At 54.8% G+C, this 21,857-nt stretch overlaps 1 protein-coding gene across 1 annotated transcript in view; it reads right to left on the bottom strand.

The window, feature by feature from the left end:
* The window catches only part of GLP1R (glucagon like peptide 1 receptor), a 33,052-nt gene extending 21,224 nt beyond the window's left edge, over positions 1–11,828 (bottom strand). The window contains exons 1-3 of the mRNA XM_055330599.1: positions 11,751–11,828; positions 3,942–4,038; positions 3,075–3,182 (exon numbers count right to left, since the gene is read on the bottom strand). Of these exons, the coding sequence (XP_055186574.1) occupies positions 3,075–3,182; positions 3,942–4,038; positions 11,751–11,828 (283 nt within the window). The remainder of the gene's footprint in view (positions 1–3,074; positions 3,183–3,941; positions 4,039–11,750) is intronic.
* Between the last annotated feature and the right edge of the window lie 10,029 nt (positions 11,829–21,857).

The raw sequence follows: 21,857 nt of genomic DNA, 5'->3' as shown, positions 1-21,857 counted from the left end.
CAGGCCTGGTGCTGATGTCACCTCTCTCTGGAAGCCTTCCTGATATCATACCCCAGGCAAAAGAGGTGGCTCTGACCTTCCTTTGGGGCTTCCTGGGCCTCTGAGCCAACCTTTTCAGCCCTGTGATGAGGGGTCACCCCTTCTCCCCAACGCACACTCACACACTCCTGAGACACAAGCAAAAGGTAGGAGGGCCCCTCTGTGGCCACAGCCCTACTGGGTGGCCTCTCCATCACCATGACCTCCAGGTTGTCAGGGGAGCCCCGTAGCCCTGTGTCTGCTCCACTCCAGTCTAGGATGCTAAAGCTCCCCCCTTAAGAGTACTTGGTGCTTTACACACCTCAGTGGCCCCTTAGCCCTGCCCCACCTCTGTAAGTGGCCCCTCCAGTAAAGTCTCTTCCAATTCCCAGCTGAGTGTGTTTCTGCAGGACCCTGCCTACGGCACCCTGGTCCTTCACTCCACCCTTAACTCACACTGTAAAGATTCTCCATAGGCTCTTCCCTTGACCAGCCCAAAAAAACTCCAGTTACTGCCCCCTTCCTGCCTCCACATGCCCTAGTGGGTGTTAGGGAGGCCCCTGGTGCCACCCTCTGCTGAAGGGACTACCAGGACAAGCCAGAAACAGCAATTATGCTGTGGGAGCCCACGGTGGGTTTCTCTGCAGGTCCGTAACTCAGGACAGGAGAAAGAAAGGCAGGCTCCGTGATTGGGAGTGTCAGAAAAGGGAGTGAATTAGCTTGGTGAGTCAGGGGAGGGGGTGGAGGCTGGCAGGGGGACTGTGCGGCAGCCAATATCTTCATGGAGAAAGCAATAAAACTGTGTTCGCTCATAAACGGGCACCACCAGGACCTATTTCCTGCTCAAATAAAATTAAACGTGATGGATGGAGCTGCAAGTGGCAGGCAGAGCTGGGGGCAGCTAAGTGCTGAGTGATGGGCCCTGTCCTGGGCCTGGCTCCCTGGGGTCTAGAGGCCCGACCCAGGCTGGCGGAGCAGCCGGTCCCAAACCTCCGGGAGGCAAGGGAAGTCTGTGGATTTGGGGCGGTGAGCCCGATAAATAGGGTGGGTGAAAAAGATGAACAGCAACCATTTCTCAAGGACCTGCAATCCTCCCAATACCCTCGTCACCTGGCTTTATCCCGTATCCTAGATGAACAAGCTGAGGCACAAAGGGGTCTGGGAATCTGCTGAAGTTCACAAAGTCGCTCAGAGCATTGGCAAGCAGAGCCATCAGATTGTAGGATTCAACTTTTTCATTGGTAGGGAGAGGGCAGGCAGCTCACTGCCCTCCCTTGGAATGTGCCCAGCCTGCAGAGGCCCAGGCCACTCACCTGTCTGCATGCCCAGAGCCCCCCCACAGGAACATACCCACATGCACACACAGGTGTGTACCTGCACACTCAAGGGAGCCTCATGGAGCAATTAAACACACTCTAAACCAGACTCCGGAACTGATTCCTGGGTCTGCTACTCGCTAGCTTGTGAGCTTGGAAAAGGCACTTAGCATCTCCGTGACTCAGTTTCCTCCTCTGTGAAATGAGAGCATGATCAGAGTACTTACTCATGGCGTTCTTGTGAGGGGTGAGTGTAGGTGTGTAAAGTGCTAACAACAGGCCCCAGAAGTGCTGTGTGAGGGGCCACGGATCCATGCTGCTTCTTACCAGGTGTGTGCCTCTCTCCAAGCCCAGGCTCTCCTGGCACACCCTGGAGTGAGGGAGGTGTACTGGGAGCCTCCTTAGCACCCCTGCTTGGGCTTCATCTGACTTTAGTCCTTCGTTCTAGGGGAAGTCAATGCCAGGCCTTGCCAGGCATTGTTCCACTCAGGGGCCACCTCCTCCAGGAAGACTGCTGCCTTCCCATACCTCATTCTCAGGCTTGCTTCGGGGCCAGGTTCTGCTTAAAGGCCCCTTCAAGGCACAGTGGTTAAGAGTGCAGTCTGGGTTCAAATCCTGGCTCTGCCATTTACCACATCATCTGGAGCAAGGGGCTTAAGCTTTCTGGGACCTCAATTTCCTCATCTGTACAAGCATAACGAGGGGATAGTTGTAAAGAGTAAACAAATACCCTGCTCTTAGGGCAAGACTTGGGACACAGGCAGTAAACACTAGCTGCTATTATTATTATTATGAGAGTGTCTTTTCTCCCATTACTGAAACTGTGAGCTCCTTGAGGCAAGGGTGCTTGTCTCCTGTTAAACTCTCTGGTGCCTGGGACAGATGGGTAGCAGTGGGGGTGCATGAGCTACTCCTCCAGTCAGAGCTACTCTGCCCTGCAGCCTCTGTAGGTCCCTGCCTTCCAAAGACTCTCACACCTGCCCAGACACATCTTTTCCAGGGCAGAGTGTCCCCTACAGGCAGGAGTGAGCTAGAGAGGAAACCCACTGGGGACAGACAACCCTACCAATGCCCTGATCACTCATGCCATCTGTGTTCATCTGACCAGTGAACCTCGCTAGTCAGGAGGTGGCAGGTAGCCGTACGAGGTAGGGGGCACCTACACATAAACATACACGCACATATACACACGCCCAGAGCAATGGTGCTTCTAGGTAATACCCCAACCCTCAGATCTGTTCCTACCTGGCCCCTTTACTGGATGGAAGGGGCTGAAGTCAAACCCCACACTCCAGGGCAGCCCGGGTAGCTCAGCGATTTAGCACCACCTTCAGCCCAGGGAGTGATCCTGGAGACCCGGGACCAAGTCCCACGTCAGGCTCCCTGCATGGAGCCTGCTTCTCCCTCTGCCTGTGTCTCTGCCTCTCTCTCTCTCTCTCTCTCTCTCTCTCTCTCATGAATAAATAAATAAGTAAATAAATAAATAAATAATCTTAAGAAAAAAAAAAACCCACACTCCAGCACTCTCCTCATCTGCCAGCACAGGCCCTAGCCTATGTTATACCTGATACTCTTCACTCCCTCTCCTGGGGAAAGTCAGGCACCCATTAGGAGGCCTAAAGACCCTCTGGGTGGGGGAAGAGGAGGGCTGGGTCTGGGCAGAAAGGCAGCAGAGTGCACCCTGCTCTGACTCCGCCCCCACCCCCAGCCTCTGGACACGGGGAAATGGCGAGGACTTACCACTGCTGGCCCAGGGCAGGTACCAGGGGCAGCTGACATTCACAAAGGAGCCCGGCAGCCCGTCCGGCCAGCAGGCATACTCATCGAAGGTCCGATTGCAAAACAGGCCTGGGTGCAGGAGGAAGAGTCTCTGAGTCCCTGCCTGGACTGGTACTGGCATCTCCCCTCCGCTCCCACCACAGAGGCTGGCAGGGGAGACCCCCATGCCCTGCTAAGCTCTGCTGAGCCCTTACCATCTGCCACGCACTTCCCCCAGCCAGCAGGTACCGGGTAAGGGGACCCAGGCACTTAGCAGCAGTGGAGCTTCGAGCAAGTTATTTAATGTCTATTCTCTCACCCGTAAAATGGGGTCAATCCTGAGCCCACAGGGCCTTTTGGGGACAAACGATGTGTGTTACGTGGATACCTGAGCTCAATAAACAATCCCTACAGGCCTATCCTTCAAGGATCCATTGCAGACGAGGGGGAAATGGTAGCTCATGAGGAGAAGATAACCTCCCTGTGGCCACTGTGCTATGACTGCGGGGTCTGGATTGGAACCTAGGCCTACCTGCCTCCAGTCTCTGCTCTTTACACCAGCCTGTAAACTCCTCTGAAACATTTATTCTATAAATATGCTGCTTGGGCCTCCAGCCCCGGCACAGGCCAGGAAGTGCGAAGGAAGGCAGAGGATGGCAAGGCCAGGTCACTGCTCCTAAGAGGCTCAAGCTGGAAGTGGGAGGGAATAACATGGCACCCCAAGCTAGAGGCATCCTGGAGAGGTAAGGGAGGCCCAAGCATGGCTTGGGGTGGGGATGCGGTTGGGGTGGAGGTGGGGCTTCAAAGTCTCCAGGGAATTGGTTGGGTGAGGGCCCCACCTGGACTCACCTGTGGCTGGAGGTGGAGTCTCAGTCAGGAAGCGCTGGCACTGGTGTCGGTATTCTCGCCATTTCTGCACTGTCTCGGAGAGGGACACAGTGGCACCCTGTCGGGGGGGATAGGGAGAAATGGAGTGCTCCTGGGTCCAGCCAACCTCTCTTTTACCTCCTGCTGCCACAGGCTTGGTTTCTTCATCTCCAGGGGACCTTAGAGCCCCAAACTCCACCAGGCATTGGCTATCTCTGAGAGAGGGGCAGAGCGAGTTATTGCTTCACTTGCTTCAGCAAGTTATTGTGTCGCTACCACACAGGGGCTCCTGGGGGATGTTTTGACATCTTTATGCCTCCCGTAGGCAGGTGCGTAGCTTGATGCGTAATAAGTGGCCAACAAATGTCTACTGAAATGATGCGTTTTGGGCAGTGAGTGGGTGAGAGGGGAAGGGTGTGTGTCTCATTCATGGTCTCCTCTGGCCTCACCTAGGAGGCAGAGTTCCTGTGGGCTCAAGGCTTCACTATTGCCACAGATTCCTTTCCCGGGGTCCAGTCAGCCTGCCTGCAAGGTTCCTGCACTTTCGACCATTCTCTAAGCGGACATGTAGGCCCAGGGTGGGAGAGAGACTCAGCCGACGTTACGCAGCGTCCCAAGGAGCAGAGAGGGCTAAGGCTAGGACTCTGAGTCGCCCGGAGCAATGACGGTGATGAAGTACGCGAGGCATGTGGTGTGGTGGGATTCAATGCCGCGGAGCCTGGTAAGGCTACATCATTAGCATCTCTCCTGGAACATGCAGTCGTTTTCTGGGAGGCCAAAAGGATCCCCCACTGTCCCGTTCTAAGAGAACAGTAGAGATCAAACGTTCGGTCCAGCTTCTGTCAACTGAAGAATTCCTGAGGACATGGGGTCAGAAAAGTTCCAGAATAGGGAGATCAGCTTGCAATGGGATGACTCCCGTTATCTGTGAGTAAGCGGATATGAACCTCCACTTTTAGATAAGGTAAACACAACAGGCTTTTTAGCATAGAGACCTAAACAGACCCACCCGTGTGAGAAACGTCCCTTCTGAACATTTTTGTTCACTTTTGATTCTGTCTTGGGACGTGTTTCTTTTTTTCTTTGCATTTTTTTCCTGAACAGGCATAAGATTATAAATACTCCTCATTTGGAGGCTGGAGATGCTACAATGACCAGGGAGCCCCTTGTACAAAATTTAGGGCCTATACATAATTCAAAACAGAATTTCAAGTTTTGAAATCACAAAAATCTACATGTGTGCTGAAATTAAAATAGCTTATTTTTAGAAGCTTGCACCCTTGACTTGGTGCCATGAGCACATGCTGGATCTGGTTTTGGGTCATCCTGCCCTGGTTTCAGCTGAGTCATGGTTTATAAGACACCTCCCATAAAGACACAGGTTGTCATGTGCTCATCTCTGCCCACATAGGAAGCCTCTGGAAGGGAACAAACTTGATTGAGCCCCAGCCATGCTCCGCTCTCACTCTGCTCTCTGAGCTAGTGTGCTGAGGCCCAGGTGGTGCCACCTGAAGGAGCTCTTCTGGGGGCAAAGTTCAAGTGATTTGTTTAAAAACCAAACAAATACAAGAACAAGGAATAAAATACAACAGTAGTGAAGGCAGTGTCTTGATTTTAGCTACAAGTGAAGGGTCAACAGAATTTTTCACTGGAGTCAGTCCTGGTGGATCAACCCCACTTCCCACCATAGCCCTCTTCCTTCTATACCCGCCCTCAACACCCCAACACCTCCCTCCCCCCCCCCCCCCATGCAGCAGCTGCGGGTAAAAGGACAGAAAGCAGAAAGGCAAGGGAGAAATCTTCATCTCTCTTTCTAGAAGGAAAGCAGGAAGGAAGAAGGTCACGGTCACAGCTGGGAACTAGGGCAGAAGGTGTGTCTGTGGCAGGGAGTGGGGGAAAGGAAGCCTGTGGAAACCAGAAGTCTCGGGGCGTGCATAGGTGTGAGGTTAAAGGCTAAGGACAGCACTGTGATGGCCAACCTGGCCGCGAACACGCCAGGGAGGTTCAAGGCAGAGGCAGTCCTGTCACCTGCTCTGAACAGAGCTGCTGATAGAAAACTATCTTCAGGGCGCCTGGGTGGCACAATGGAGTGTCTGCCTTCTGCTCAGGTCATGACCCTGGGGTCCTGGAATCGAGCCCCTTGTTGGGCTCCCTGCTCAGCAGGGAGGGCGCTGCTTCTCCCTCTCCCTCTGCCCCCCCCCCCCGCTCTCTTTCTCCCTCAAATAAAATAAATAAATAAAATCTTAAAAAAAAAAAAACTATCTTCAGACTAGAAGTCCCTGGGGGCAGGACTGTGTCTCCCCTCAGACTGGGGCTCCCTGAGGGCAAGGAATATTTCTCCCCTGAGATAGAGAGCTTCCGGACAATAGGGGTCCTTTGTCTTCTTCCAGCCCCAGCTCAAGGTCTCCACCAACTTCTCACTGCACCATCCCCACCCCTCAACTCACACACACAAGCAGCACGAACTACGGGGACCCTTGCTTCTCCCTCACCTGGTGTTTATGGGAGCCACAGTGTGCGCCAGACTCTGGGAAGTAGTGAGGATGAGGGAGGTGGGGAACAGAGAGCAGAAAGACAGAGGCCTGGCCTGAGAAAGTCCCCAGGCTGATTGGAGGTCAGTGGGGTCAAGGGGTTGGCAGGACAAAACAGAGAAAGCAGAGGTGAAAGTGCTCAGGGGGTGGTTGGGGCCAGGCTCAGTGTAGACTCAGCCCTGGGGGACTCTGGGGCCTGTGAGTTGGGGATGAAACTGGGCTAGCAAGAGTGGAGGGTTGGCATTGCGGCAAGACAGCCCAGCAGGGACAAGGATGCAGAAGTGGGGATGGTGACACTCCTGCCTGCAGAGAAAAGCCACGTACTGGTGTTCTGGTTGAATTTCTGGACCAAGGAGAGAGCAGTGGCCAGGACTGGGATGGACACGAGGCTCTGGTCTGGGACAAGGCTGGTGACCACCAGTAAGCAGGACCCAATTTCTCAGGTGAACAGACTAACACAGTGGAGGGTGAACAGCCTTGGCTTTGGGCTCAGATCCAGGCCTGACCCTGGCTTCCCCATAAATTAACTTCGTTACCTTGTGCAAGAGTTTTAACTTCTTGCCTCAGTTTACGCATGTGCAAAGTGGGAATCAGAATAGTCTCTACCTCTCCCCTACCTCGGGATTGCTGTGAGCATTAAGTGAGTTAGTGCTTAGAAGGGCCCCTGGCACATGGAAAATGTGCAGTCAATGCAGCCCTTCTCAGGACTTCTGCGCTTACGGGAGAAGGGAGAGGACCAGGTGCACAGGGCAGCCTGGCTTCCTGAGGAGACTAGGTGCTACTCTTCCCTCACTTCCAGGATCAAAAACCCCCAGGAAGAAACGAACATATTTTTAGGCCAAGGGCCAATCATTCTGCTTCGAGTGTGGCAGTGGCCAGCAGCAAGCCCACGTGGGGATAGTCAGGATTCCCTGTCTGTGGGCAGAGAACTGTGAGGAGGGGCCTGTCCCCCAGCCCCCAGCCCCATTTCATCCTCCTATGGCTTGAGTCCCTGCTTCAAGACTGATGGGGTGGAGTTGCGGGTGTTTGTGATGGGAAGGACGCAGCGGTGGATGCTCCTGCCCCTCACAGGGCAGCAGAGTTGGCCCAGAGAAGAGGTTAGCGGTGGGGGCTAAGGGTCAGGGCAAGGGCAGGTTGGAAGTTTCGAGAATCGGGCCTTGCCGGGCTTTGTGAGACCTCTCTGAAGGGGCTGCGGGGGTAAAATGGAGACAATGCCCAGGTGGAGGTTATCCTAAGGAGGGGCATCTCTCAGATTCAGGAGTTGCAGGAGGAAGCAGGAGGTGAGAAAGAGCATGTCAGGAGGGAGTGGTGTGCTGGAGAGAGCACTGGACAGGGACCCACAAGTCCTGGGTTTTTAAATCCCAGTTCTGGCTACTAATGTGGGATTGGTTGGATGCCCTTTAATCCTTTGGGGCCTCAGTTTCCTCATCTGTAAAATGGGCACACTACTTGTCTCAAAGAGTTGCCATACAGACCCAGCAACCTAAAGTGGGTGAACATCTTTATGAATTATCAAGCCCCGTACAAGTGGGCAGCATTGGAAGGAAGAGCAGACAGGGAAGGATGGAGATGGAGCGGCTGCTCGGGGGGGGGGGGGGTTCTTTTTTTTTTTATTATTGAAGTTTGATTTGCCAACATATAGTGTAACACCCAGTGCTCATCCTGCCAAGTGGGTGACGGGCTTTCCAGCCCTGGGAAGGCACTCCATCTCCAAAGACTGGCTGCTCACCTGAAAAATTTCTCCTACAGTTGTATTTCTCAGGGTGAACAAGTTTTTTTCCCTTTTCGGGGAACCTTTTTTGATTGAGGGAAGGAGGAATGAGACCCTGGCCTCTCTGGGCCACCGAGACAGGAAAACTGGGAGAGGACTCCACAGGAGAAAGATTGCAACGAGGACAGCTCTGGGACCTCCCAACTGACGTGGCCCCCATCTCTCCCCAGGCCCCCACCTCCTTCCTCCTCGCCTGCCTCCCAGTGCCCAAACCATCACCCTGGCCCCTGCGCCCAGGAAGGGTGGGGCTGCCAAGCTCCTGGCCTTTGACCTCATTATTTTGTCCTTATGGGCTCCAGATATGTGAGCAGAGGGCAGGCAAAACTGACACCCGGTGTCCTATGCACAGGAACCCTCACAGATGCTGTCACACACATTACCACACACACCACTGAGCACCTACCTGCTTATATACTGAGACGCGAGAGTCTCTCCCCCCTCCCCAGGGACACAGGCTGTCTGGGGCTCACTCACATGCTGAGACACTGCCCCCAGCACAAACACATGCACACACACACACAGACTCCTTAACTGGCATATCCTCAACTCACAGTGTCACACACATGCACACAGAGGAACAGTCACACACTGTCATAAGCACGCTCTTGCCCACATATGGGCAGACACCCATTTACACAACAATCTCTCTCTCTCTCTCTCTCTCTCACACACACACACACACACACACACAGACCTTCTCATGGACACAGTATCACACATGGGGTTGCAAACACATGCACACTGTCAGACACACAATTCCATGCTGAGATGTTTCACACACGGTGACTCGTATGGCAGCAGACTGCCACACACAGGATCACATACAAATAGGCAGAGAGGGGCTCATGAAACCCACACCCTCCTCCCCTTGCTCCCTCTCTTTCCGTGTTTCTGTTTCTGTGCTCTATCTCTGTGTCTATCTCACACACACACTCACTCAGAGGAATCTGCCTAGGGCCAGGCTACAGCTAAGGAAGGGCCTGTGTTTCCTCAGAGCAAAGAATCGGAGGGCAGGATGTGGTTTCTTGGTGGCTCCTGGCCCGGCCCCTACCTGGGATCCGTGTCCGGGAGGGAGCCCAGCTCAGAACAAAGTCCATGATGACCGCCGTGCTCCCCAGACTCCCTCCACCCTCCACTAGAGTGCAGAGGATCAGGCTTCCGACAGCCCCTCTCCACACCTTACTCTGCCCTGAAGAAAGTTTCCAGATTCTGGAGGACAAACGAGTCAGTTCCCCCACGTGCCATTTCAGGGGTCCGGTGTCTCAATCTTTTTCATAACTTTCTGGGCCAGAGCTTGTGATTCCTGCTTACAGACGAGGATACCAAGGTTCGGGATGGTTGTTGTCCTACCCAAGATCACCAGCTAATAGCAGGCCGGAGATCTGAGCCCAGGTTTGGCTGGTTCTAATTTGGGGTATCAAAGGTTTGCCTGTCTCCTCCTAGACCAGTTCCCTCACAGGGGTCCCGAGGAGGTAAGGAGTAGGGGCAGGGGGTGGTCCTTTCAGCAACAGTGAAGGAGTGTCCTAGGCCCCCTTCTTTAGAGGTCAATTTGGCCATCCCCCTGCCTGTGAGGAAGCGGCTGCCAGCCCAGCCAGACCTGACAGTGGGCAGCTCACTCTGGGTCCTTCCCACCTGGAAGCAGGTGTTAGACAGCCACCCAACTTCTCACCCCGTTCTCTGTTCCTGAATGACAGGGTCATCCTGTCCAGAAACTCTCCTTTTCTGAGCCTTTGTCCCCTGTCGGTGACATGGAGGGAGTAACTCTAGTCTTGCTGATCTCATGAACAGGAACCCATTTTTAAAGTCTTCTATGTGGGCACAGGGTTGTGTCACAAGGACTGCAGTGTCACCTCAGCCCCGTTGCTCAGATCTCTGTGGTGGCCTGGGATGCTCAGTTCCCCCAAGGAGAGCATCCCCTGAAAGCTCCACCCTCTCATCTGGCTCCTCTGCCCTTCTCTGCCCTCCCAGGCCTGCTAGGGCACCAGGATCGTCAGCTTTTGCACTGGCCCAGGGCTGAGGGGTGAAGGGATCAGAAGTAAGGGCAGGTTCAAGGAGCCAGATTCCTCCGGGAAAAGGGACTTTGGGGGACAAGACAAGCAGCCTCCAGAACCTCTCCTCATCCCTTAATCCATACCAGGTCTGCAAACGGGGCCTGGAGCAGCATGGGAGCCAGCAGCAGGGCCTTCCTCCCCAGTCCCAGCCCGGAGGCAGTAAAGGTGAGCCGGAGAGGCGGTCGTGCTAATGTGCCTGCAGTCCTGGCTCCTGAATGATGCCAAGTACACCAGGGAAGTCAAGACCTGGCTGAGGGACTGGGGGAAGGTGCCTGGGAAGTGGGAGTGTCTCCCGTGGCTAGGGTCGGTATCTTAGCTGGGGGACAGAAACAGGGAGGGAAGGAGTCCAGAAAAGAATAGGGGGAAGGGGGGGGTGCTGAAAAATGGGCTGGCACATCTGTCCATATCTGGATTCTCAATCAGGCTGGTGTCAGCCTTCGGCTAGGCAATGGCCCCTCATCCAGCCCCCTCATCTGTGCTGGGACACATTCTAAGGCCTGTCCGGGTCCACTCCCCAAAGCTCTCAGTTCTTTAGGTCTGGGGTAGGAACGGGAGGAAGAGATGGTTTCCTTGACACCGGCCGGGCCACCCAAGCCTCCTCTCCTGCTCTAGCATCTCACCACATCGTCCGACAACTCCCCGGGCAGCGGCAGGCGGGCTACAGCCCCCAGGCCAGGATCGCGGAGCCAGGAAAGGCCCGCAGGGCAGGGAGGGCTGCGCGGAGGGGCTGCGGGGTCCATCCGTGGTCCGCGGGCCACAGGCATCCGGGGCGCACCGGGCGTCTCTGAGTCCCAGTATGCCTTCTGGGTTGTCAGCCAGGTGAGGCGGAATGGGGGGTCGGACCGGTGTGTGTGGGGGGCCTGGCTGCTTCCAGAGGATCCGAGAGCCTCTTACGTGTGTGCCGCAGGGGCGGGGGGGGGCACTCGAGTTCCATCTGGGAGGTCAGGAAGAAGGACGACAAGCTGCCACCGCAGGGTCCCCGGGGCTATGAGTCAAAGGCTGTGCTGGGGCGGGTGGGGGGGTGGCTGGGGACGGGGGGATGGAGCGGGGTGTCCGCACCCCGGCCCTCTCCGTCCTCCCGGGGCCTTCTCGGGGTCTCGGGCGGGGAAGGGGCGAGCCGCGGCGCCGTGGGGGAGGCGAGGGCGGGGAAGGGGCGCCCCGGGGCCGCGGGCACGAGGCGGCGGGGAGCGGGAGTTGGGAAAGTGGCCCGGGGCGCCGGCGGCCGGGGCGGGGCGGGGCGGGGCCGGGACAGCGCGCCCCAGCCCCAGCCCCAGCCCCAGCCCCAGCCCCGCTCCGGGCGCCCCAGCCCCAGCCCCGCTCCGGGCGCCCCACTCCCGCCCCGCCCGGGCCGCGGAGTTTCGCCCAAGTCCCGGCCCCCGCCTCCCGCCTCCCGCCTCCCGCCTCCCGCCTCCCGCCTCCCCGGGGTGGCGGGGCTCACCTGGGGGCGGGGGCCGGCCGCGCGCAGCGCCCCGAGCAGCAGCAGCGCCAGGCACAGCGGGCCGGGGGCGCGGGCCATGGCGGGCGCTCAGGGCCGGGCCATCGCTGCCACCTGCGGAACCGCGCGCCGCGACTGATCCCGGGCGGCCGGCGGCGGGGGAGGAGCCGGCGCGGGGCCGCCCCGCCCGCGGGAGGGGCCGGCGGGGTCCCGCAAAGTGGGGTCGCCCCGCTCCAAGTCCTCGGCTCCTCCCCGAGCTCGCTGCAGAAGGCCGCCGCGGGAGAGCCAGGCGGGGGCCGGCGGAGCGGCGCGCCTGGGACCAAAGGATCAACGGGGCCCTGGGGGGCGTCCAGAGCGGCCCCGGCCCCGGCCCCCGCCCGCCCCCGCCCGCACACACCCCCGCGGCCGCGTGGCCCCTGTTCCGACTCCCTGGCTCCTAGGACGCGCGCCTCTGCCAGCGCGGGCCCTCGCGGCTCCCTGCGCCTCCCGTATCTCTGTCCCCCGCCGGGGACTCCGGATTTTACCTGCCTTGGTACCCGCCGCCCGCCCCCAAACAGCGCGGGCGGGGGCTGCGGGCCGGGAGGTGCACAGGCGACCCCCGATTCCCTCCTTAGAGCCAGCTGCGGCGGACGGCGCTGGGTGCACGGACTTTGCCTCCCCGGGGCCCTTAAGGAGTAGAGGTGGGAAGAGGGGATTACCCCAGCCTCAAGAGAACTTCGAGGTCCCTGTGGGCAGGGGCTGGCGGCAGCACGCAGTCCTGGACCCTCCGTAGGGCATGTCTGGATCCTTCCAAAGGGAAAGAGGGTCTGTGAGATTAACTGCTCTCCGGGACAGAACAAAACTTCTCAAAGCCCTGAGGGAAATTGGAAGGACTGGAGGGTGGGGGGTAGCGGGGGAGGGGAGGTGGTGGGAGGTGGGAGGAGCCAGCCAGTGCGAGGAGGCCGGGGCTCCCGTCCAGCAGGAGGGACCCCCCCCTCTCCAGGAAGCTCTACCTCCACTACCTGGGACTCTGGTGTTCCCTCCCTTGCCCAGAAGGCGGTCTGCAGTTACCTTTCATGTGCCACTTAGGCTTATTAGCTTGTTCAGCTGCCTCTGACAGAAAAACCCACATAACAATGGGGTAACCAAGGGCTCTCCTATAAAACAAGATCAGAGATTCAGCTTCTGGCTGGAGCAGTGACTGCCTGACCATTAGGGTTTCCCTTGTTCTTCTAGCCTCCACCATTCTTATGGCCCAGGCCTTCCACCAAGTGATCCAAGGATACTGCCCCAGCCGCCACTGTGATATCCAAATTCCAGCCAGCAGGAAGGAGGGAAGGGAAGGGGAGGAGTGCGCCTCCATGGGTTAAGGACACATCCTCAAAGTGGCAGCGATCAGTTCCACACCCATTGATCTGAGGCTCTGAATGCATGGGCACTCCTCGCTCGCTGTAAAGAAGGCTGGGGAAAGTTCCCTTTGTCCCAGGCAGTCACTGGCAAGATTCAATATTGGGGTTTATATTACTCTAGGAGAAGACAAAATCCGGTGTAGATATATAGATGGATATAGATGGATAGATGGATAATCGATTCCAATACCGAGAAACAACTTGCAGGCTCTGCTGTACCAGGGCTGGGGGCTGGGGAGGACGCTAGGGAAGGTATTCAGACAGAGCTGGGCGTTTGCCATGAATTAATCAGCCTCCGAATTACAGTTCTTTGATAATTACCTATTGAATACTTTGCTATGTGCCAGACACTGAACCAGGTCCCAGGGAGAAGGTGGCAATGCTGCCTCTACCCTCAGGAAGATCCTGTCCTGGGCATGAGAAGACATTAAACAAATAATTATTGGAGCCATTTCTATGACAATTACAATCGTGATCAACCCTGCTATGATAAGCAGATGCTACTGAAGTCCCCTCCTCAGCCCCGAAAAGACCGCTTCCATCCTGCCAGCGGGCTTTCTCTGACCAGGAGGAGATCTTTGTGTCGGGCCAGGGCAGGCTAGGCACCCGTAGGAGCAGCTCTCAAGCATGGCTGGACAGACGTGGATGGACAACTCCGCCAGCTCCTGCCCCTGGGATGGGACACCTCAGAGGTGTGTACGAGGCTCTCAGAGTTCCCAGCATGAAGGAGCCCCAGCCTCCTGCAGCTTCCTTCCTTGGCCTGTCCTGCCTTCCAGCAGCAGGGGACTAGTGCTGCCTGCAGGCACCTCCTAATACCTGGCCTGAAATCTTCACCCGAGTCTGGGTTGGGCATAGGAGAGTATCCAGGGACAGAGGTGACCTTCTGGGCCCAGAGGCATTTGGGTGGCAGGTTACTGAACCTCTCCCGGGGGCCCAAAGCCTCTGATTTTTTCCTGATGGTACCTCTCATCTCGGGACGCCGTACCCTGGGTTATAATTGCCTCCTTCTCACCTGACTGGAGATCCGAGAGCCAGCAGAGTGAATGCTCAGTGTTCACAAACCCTTCCTGGTTCTGTCTCTGGGAGTGATGAATGATACTGGGCGCCATGCCCTGGTTCTTCTGTGGAAGCGGCCTGCAGCTGCGGGGAGCTTGTATGTTGGACATTGGGAAGATCTGTCTACTCATCTTGTAAGTAAGTGTCTGGGTGGATCCAAGGTCTGATTCCTTTCATTCATTCATTTATTCTATTTTTTTTTAACAATTTAACATCTTTCCCTCCCTCCTTATCCCATCTCCAGAGGATTAGCTTTCTCAGACCCTTATATGACCTCATCCCTGAGCCCATGCTTTGGTCCCTGATCACCTAGGACCGGTCCTCAAAACTCTAAGCATCTAAGAAGCCTCCTTGGGGCTGCCTCCGGCTTACTTCCCAACTGGACCTCTTGCAAGTGCCTCTCTGCCTTTCACACTAGGTCCCCTCTCTCTAGGCCCCCTCACTTACCTCGCTTGGCTGGGCTCCTACTCATGCTTCAGGGCCTAGCTCAGATAGCCTCATCTCTAAGAAACATCTCTTCAGCCCTGCCCGTCACTGCCCCTTCAAGACCGCATGGGTCTCTAGGCAGCAGCAAGGGCTCTGGAAGGCTCCCCTAAACTTAGTTCTCCTCCAGGATTTCCCAACTTCTGCCCACCCTCAGAGCCTCAGTGAAGGGGTCACCCCCACCTGGAAGCTTTCCATAATTCCCCGCACCCAATTTCTCAGGGCCCCCGTCCCTTGTGCTTATGGCCATCTGGGTACTTTGGAACCCTCTTGAATGTTTGCTGGTTAATTTCTCAATTTTCTCATGGCCTCTGAGTGCCTTGAGGGCAGGGGCCTTGTTTTACTCCTCTTTATAGCCCACAGCACCCAGCACAGTGTTTGGCACCTACCAGATACTCGGTGACTCTTCTTTAAAATAAGAAATGGAATGAATTGAAGCACTTACTGTGTTCTATCACTGTCCTTATTACTTTCCCTCGTTGGACTGTGGGTTCCTTGAGGAAAGGCATCTCTCCTCGTTCATCTCTGGATATCCAGCATTAGCGCAAGTCCTGGCACATAGTAGGTGCCCAGTAATGTTTGATGCAATAGAAATGTGTCAGTCCAAGTGTCCAGTGAAGTGACTGGCACATGGTAGGTGCTCAAAAAGTTATCAGAAGAGAGATGGGCTGGCAGAGAAGAGAGATTATGTACTGGGGGAGTACAGTATCCCCTCTCCCCACAATGTTATCAGGGCCATTTGCTCAGGCCCTGCTATGTTCTGAACGTTTGTGTCCTCCCCACAAATTCATAGGTTGAAACCCTAACCCTCAAGGGGGTGATTGTGGAGGTGGGGCCTTTGGGAGGTGATTACCGTCATGATAGCAGAGCTCTCTCTCATGGTGACATCGATACCCTTATTAAAGAGACCTCAGAGAAGTCTCTCCCCCTGGCTACCCTTCGAGGACACAGAAAGAAAGTGGCCATCAATGAACCAGGAAGCAGGCTCTCGCTGCACACCAAATCTCCAGTGCCATGATCTTGGACTTCCCAGCATTCAGAACTGCGATAAGTAAAGGCTTGTTGTTTATAAGCACCAAGTCTATGATATTTTGTTATAGCAGCCCCAATAGACTAAGGCTCCCTAGAAGAGAGGGCAGGATGAGCTACCTAAGAACGGAGATTCGAACAAGTAGACTAGTTGGCCAAACTAACAATACCCATGAACAAAAACAACAGCCACGTGCTGCTGGATGCTTAGTGCCGATTTCCTCAAGTATTATGAGCAAGTATTGTTACACCCATTTTACGGACAAGGAGACTGAGACTCAGGGATGAAAAATGAGTTGCTCATTGAGTAGTGCTGGCATTCATCCCCAGGGCCAGCTGTCCCCCAGGTGGGGCAGCAGTTCTCGACAAGCAGCTAGAGCAACAGAGAGGGTACAAGCTCTGGCTCCGCCAGCCTGGCCTGCTTGGGAGCACCCCTGTGGCTCCTGCCTCTGTGACCCCAAGCTCTGGGTCCTGCTCCTTCCTCCCATGCCCAAAGCTTCTCCTGTGGCCCTAAAGGAAGGGGCCCCCTCAGCCTTTACTAACAACTTGGTTTTCAGATTCCCTTTTGGAATGGGAATGGGAGCAACTGATGTGTGCCCCTGAGGAAAAGATGCTGCAAGGCTCTTCTCTATGGGAACAGACCTGAGAGCAGGGCACCCTGTCCTTGGCTGAAGAAAAGCCTCCTTTTAGGAGGAAGACCTGCCGGTGGGGGAGGGTGGAGAGGAAGGGAGCAGGCTAGAGAACAGCTGCTAAAACACAGGTGTCTCTTGCCCATATAGATTAGTTCCTTTCTGAGCACCAAGTTCCTAAAAAATGTGCTTATTTTCCAAAGTTTAAAACTGCCCCTCTTCTGGGAGTCCAGATGAGGAAAGAGCCAATGTCTTATTTTTTTTCCAAGATTTTTAATTTATTTATTCATGAGAGACAGAGAGAGAGGCAGAGACATAGGTAGAGGGAGAAGCAGGCTCCCGCAGGGAGCCCAACGTGAGACTCGATCCCAGGAACCCGAGATCACAACCTGAGCCAAAGGCAGATGCTCAACCACTGACCCACCCGGGCATCCCAGGGCCAGTGTCTTTTAGCCTAATATAAACACACACCTCCACACCGACCTTACAGCCTGTCAGTCTTGGGTTCAAATCTAGTTCAGTCACTCACTGAACACATCCCTGAGCCTTGGTCTCACAATCTGTAAAAGTGCCCTTGAGCCAGGCACTGACTGCTCACTACTGCCCTCAGCATTGCCCCTGGAGTCTGAAGATCCGCTGGCCGCAGGGAGAAAGCAGAGACCTTAGGAGTGGGCCCAGGAATCCTCCTTCTGCAGGACCCAGGAGACTCTGGCTGTGTGCCGCAACAGAGGCAAGAGGGGTGAAGGAGTGTGCCACAGAGGGTGCCCCTGCCAGCAAGGGCTCCATGCCTCCGCCTCCTGCTTCTCTTCTGCCCCTGTTCCAGTGCAGGGAGCACCCTGGGTTGTGAAGTGGGATCATCTTTATCCCCATTTTGCCCATACAGACCCTGAAGCACAAAGCAGAGGGGTAACTGGCCCGAGATGGCTCAAGATAGCCTGGATGTGACCCACCCAGACCTCAAGGCTTGACTGCCCAACCCACACTCACCATTCTGCAGAATTGTTGGACGATCAGAAACAGCACTGGCCCAGGGCCTGGCATAAACAAGTGCTCCGTAAATGGCAGCATTAACACCACTCTTATTCCCCATGGCCCTCTATCTCCCCGGCTGTCGCACCAGCTTTGCCAGGTCTCAACAAGGCAGTAGGTACAGCTGCTAATGTCCAGTGTCTCCAGCTGAGGACGTCCCTTCCTGGTCCAAACAGCTCCAGCCCTAATCCCCCAGGCCTGGGGGAGGGAGGAGGCTGGCCCTTCCCTCCATACCGTTCCACTCTTGCTAACCGCCAACCCTCCACACTCACCCATCCAGCCGAGTTTCCCAGGTGCTGGCTCTGTCCAGCTCTGGGGAGTCAGCTGGGGAGGATTTACAGCCTCTTGAGCTGCAGCGAGTAGTGCTCTCTTGGGTGGATGCAGCTTACTCTTTCCAAGGGGGCAGAGCATTGTTTTCTTAACTGACTCCTCTATCAAGAGAGAAGTCAGTGAGATCACTCCCTCTTTACAGAGAGAGGGAAACAGTCCCACAAGAGTCACGGGGTTTGCTTGAGGTCATTTAGACAGGTGCTGGCAGGGTTTGTGCACCTCTGGACCAAGGAATAGAACAAAGTGAGAGCGGACAGCAAAGCTGCTCTTTCTTCTCCAATTGGGAATTCTGGCTAGAGATGACAGGGGCTCCCTCCATCTCCTCTGGGAGGAATTCATGTTGGCGGGGAGAGGTGAGAGAAAACCCAAGGGAGGGAGAAAGTCTTGGAGAGGGGGGCTTAGGAAGAGTGGTAGAACCGGTGAGGGTGGCAGGTGTTGCCCAAAGAGCCTTCTGTTCTCTTCCTTTTGACAAGAAGATTACATACCCGAGCTGATTGAATGCTCCCCAGACCTGGGCACACAGTATGTGTTCATTTCCTGGGGCTGCTGTATCATAACGGGCTCACAAACTAGGGGGCCTACTCAATAGAAATGTATTGTCTTGCAGATCTCAGGGAGGGGTGCTTGAAGTCCAAAATCAGGGTGTTGGCCAAGGGCCGAGAGGGAGAATCTGTTCCAGGCCTCTCTCCTACCTTCTCGAGTAGTCCTTGGCTTAGAGAAGACATTCTCCCTTTGTTTTCACATTGTCTTCCCTCTGTCCATGTCTGTCCCCAAATTTCCCTTTCGTGTACAACACCAGTCCACCCCAATGACCTCACTTTAACTTGATTACCTCTGTAATGACCTTCTTTCCAAACAAGGTCCCATTCTAAGGTCCTGAGAGTCAAGACTGCAAGATCGCTTGCTTTGGGGGAGGGAGGTGTGATTCAACCCATAACACACCAAGACCACATCCCAGTGTCCCTCGATTAGCTTCCGTTAGTTAGTACGGCCAGTGGACTGTGGAGGAAGGTGGTATAGACCACCTCCAGGACTGGTCCATACAACTTCCTGCACGATCCTTCACACCCTTTCCTCCTCTACCTTTCAGCTAGTACAAATGATTCAGTGGAGAACTCTAAGGCTCCAGGGGATGGTAGAGCCAGAAGACAGGAGGTTGGGGCCCTACATGACTGTCCGGAGCAATCTCCTGCTGACCTGCATTGTATTGTATTGTGTTAAGCCACTGAGATTAGGCAGTTGTTTGACTGTCACGGTCAAGAAACCCACTGTGACCAACATGAGAAACGAAACCAACATCAGCCTGAGTCTAAAATAAGAGGTGTCCTCAGACTAACGGCCCACCAGCAAACAGCCTCCTTCTTTGAAATTCTCACCAGCTATTCCCTTTGTGGCATCCTTCAGACCAGCCCATCACAGGCTTAAGGAGGAAATGCTCTGCATGGGGGCTTGGGGTTGGGGTCAGGAAGCTGTTCCTGTTCATCAGGAGTGCTGAGTCAAGGTCACTGTAAAGCCTCATTGTGGAAATATAAGTACACAGGGCAAGTGGGACCCCTGGTAGCAACCCGACTCATCCTGAAGCCTTCTGGATCTCACTCTCACTGACACACTCAGGCTTGACAAAACCATCTCCCTTGGTTTTGCATAAAAGGAATGTGATAATCCATTTGCTCCTTTCTCCTAAACAAAAGAAAACAAACACACACAAAAATCCGACTCCTCCTAGCCACCTGCACCTCCTGCCTTGACTCTCTGAATGTAGACTCAGTGGTCATTGCCAGCCACCTTTGACCTCACAGGTCACACCCGAGATTCAGTTTGAGGCATCAGCAGCCATCTAGGACTGATCCTGCTGCAGATGTCTCCTAGACCTCCACAGTCTAGAAGTCGCTGCTCCCATCTCTGGTCAAGTCCTGGCTAACTTGTGACGTGATAATGCTTCAGAATTCCAGAGTGGTGGATGGTTATGGGAAGTTCAGAGTCTCCCCCTGTTGTCATGGTCTGACCCCTAGACCTGGCCTCTAATGGACCTGTGGCTTTTCACAGCAATTGACATTTTCCAAGGACCCAATCCTTACCCTCTCAAGGCCAACTCAAGAGTCATTTCCTTCTCTGTTCTGAAAGTCCTCATCCCGCACTCAATGATGCTCTGGTTTCTGGCTTATTTGTCAAACGGGATGGCAAACAAAGCTGATGGGGCTACCCAGCACCTAATGACTCAGATGTCTGATCCTCCCTCATCCTCCGGGGCAGCTCCTTGGGGAGAGGGCTCCCAGAATTAACTGCAAGCATGGCAGTTTGGCCAGACGAAAGCACACAAACCCTCCTCTGAGACAAAAGTTGATGATACCAGCACTGTGGTTGGGGGTATGTGGTGGAGGTTTGGAGGAGGTGCCCTGGAACCCTGAAATGGGAAACCATGGAGGCCTTGGCAGCGGTGAGTATGGCTGGGGTCTCAGCTGGGCTGAGACTCTGGAACTTATGGAGGCAAATGGAGGACAAGAAGTGGGTCCCCAATATTAAGCCAGGTCCAAGACATGAAAATCAAGTCCCTAGAGGTCTAAGTCTTCTCTGCCCATCAAAGAGGTTGAGATCACTGACTTTTTTCTCAGGATACCTACCCTTCAATAACGATGAAGTAATAAAGATCGTGTGCACAGCAAAAGTGGACCTAGGCTGGCCAGCAGACCAGGCCCAAGGTATTAACTGTTGTCATTAGGGCTATAGAAGTCATTGTCAGTCTGAATGACAAGTGGCCCAGGGAGGTACTTGCTGCCATCCTCAGGGCCTTCTTCCTGGCCACACCCTCCATCATCCTGGTCCAGTGGGACTACGTGGCCAGCAAGCCCCACATGGTAACACAACACTGAAGCTCTATGCTAATGGGCCTCATCCCAGTCGCCCCCCCCCCCCCCCCCCCCCGCATTGTCTCAGCCCCCATGCTGGGAAGCTGCTACTGATGGTGGGCCTTTGCCACCTCTGACAGCTTTGCCAAGGCCACTCCAATGGCACATTCAAGACCCACAGCTCTCACCTCTGGGAAGAGACTGTTTCCCAAGTCTCTCTGTCAGGAATTCACTGAGCCACCCCAGGGTATCTGGCAGTGGTCACCACGTGGTGCTTTTTTACAGGAAAAATCAGCAAACTGAACCTAAAAGCAAACCGACCCACAAAAGTTCCCCAAACGTGGAGAATGGGCAGATTCTAAGGAGTACGTTCTCCCGTAAGCTCCCTACCACAGCCTGGTTTAGGGGAAAGACTCTGGTCAGGGTGTGGGAAGACCTGGGCTCTCACTTTGATTCTTCTGCTGTTTTCCTTTGTGCCCTAAAGCAGATCACCTCCACCTTCCAAGTCTCCTCATCTGTGTAACTATCCCTGCCTGCCTGCTTGCAGGACTGTGGTGAAAATCCAATGAGATAATGCATTAGAAAGAGCTGCTTATTTTTGTTTGTTTGTTTTTAAATTGCAGAGCACCACCCAGGTATGAGGAACCATGAAGGTCATACCCACAATGTTCTTGACCCTGCATGGTTACATGTCTGCAGATTTTCCTCCCAGCACCCCACCCTCGATGTGTCCTGTGCTGCAGCCAACACATATTTGTTTTCATGGTTCAAACTCAGCCTGCCTTTACCATATTGGGCCTTTGCTCCTGCGGTGCTTCCTCCTAGGATGCCCCTATCTCCTTTTGCCAAATCCCATCCATCCTCCACAGCTCAGCCTGAAGTTTACTTCCTCCAAGGACCTTGCTTTATCCTCCTGGAGCAAAGTCAAAGGTGTCCACAGCACTGTCATGCCACTTCATGTTTAGTACAACAACCGCTCTCTGACTTACATTGTGGCTGCTCATGTGCAGTCTGCGTTCTCGGCTCTACCTCGTGCTTGATGGCAGGGTCGCTCTTGCACCAAACCTGGGGGTTGGCATGGGGCCTGTGCACAGAAGGTGCTCAGCATCTCACGTTGAGTTGGAATAAATCGGAAAGGACCTCAAGAGGTAATCAATGTCTTTGAGGCCTAGAGGCAGATGAGTGGCCAGGCTCCAGGGAGTAGGTCTATAAACATCTTCTGGCAGAAAAGCCCAACTTCAAAGCCTAGCAATTTTAGATTATATTTGCATTGGAGGCTTTTAAAGTAACAAAACTTTAGATTTATGTCTTTGTGAACAG

The sequence above is a fragment of the Nyctereutes procyonoides genome, unplaced genomic scaffold (assembly GCF_905146905.1).
Source record: "Nyctereutes procyonoides isolate TBG_1078 unplaced genomic scaffold, NYPRO_anot_genome, whole genome shotgun sequence".
Classification (NCBI taxonomy): Eukaryota; Metazoa; Chordata; class Mammalia; order Carnivora; family Canidae; genus Nyctereutes; species Nyctereutes procyonoides.
This window is presented reverse-complemented; position numbering and strand designations above follow the sequence as displayed.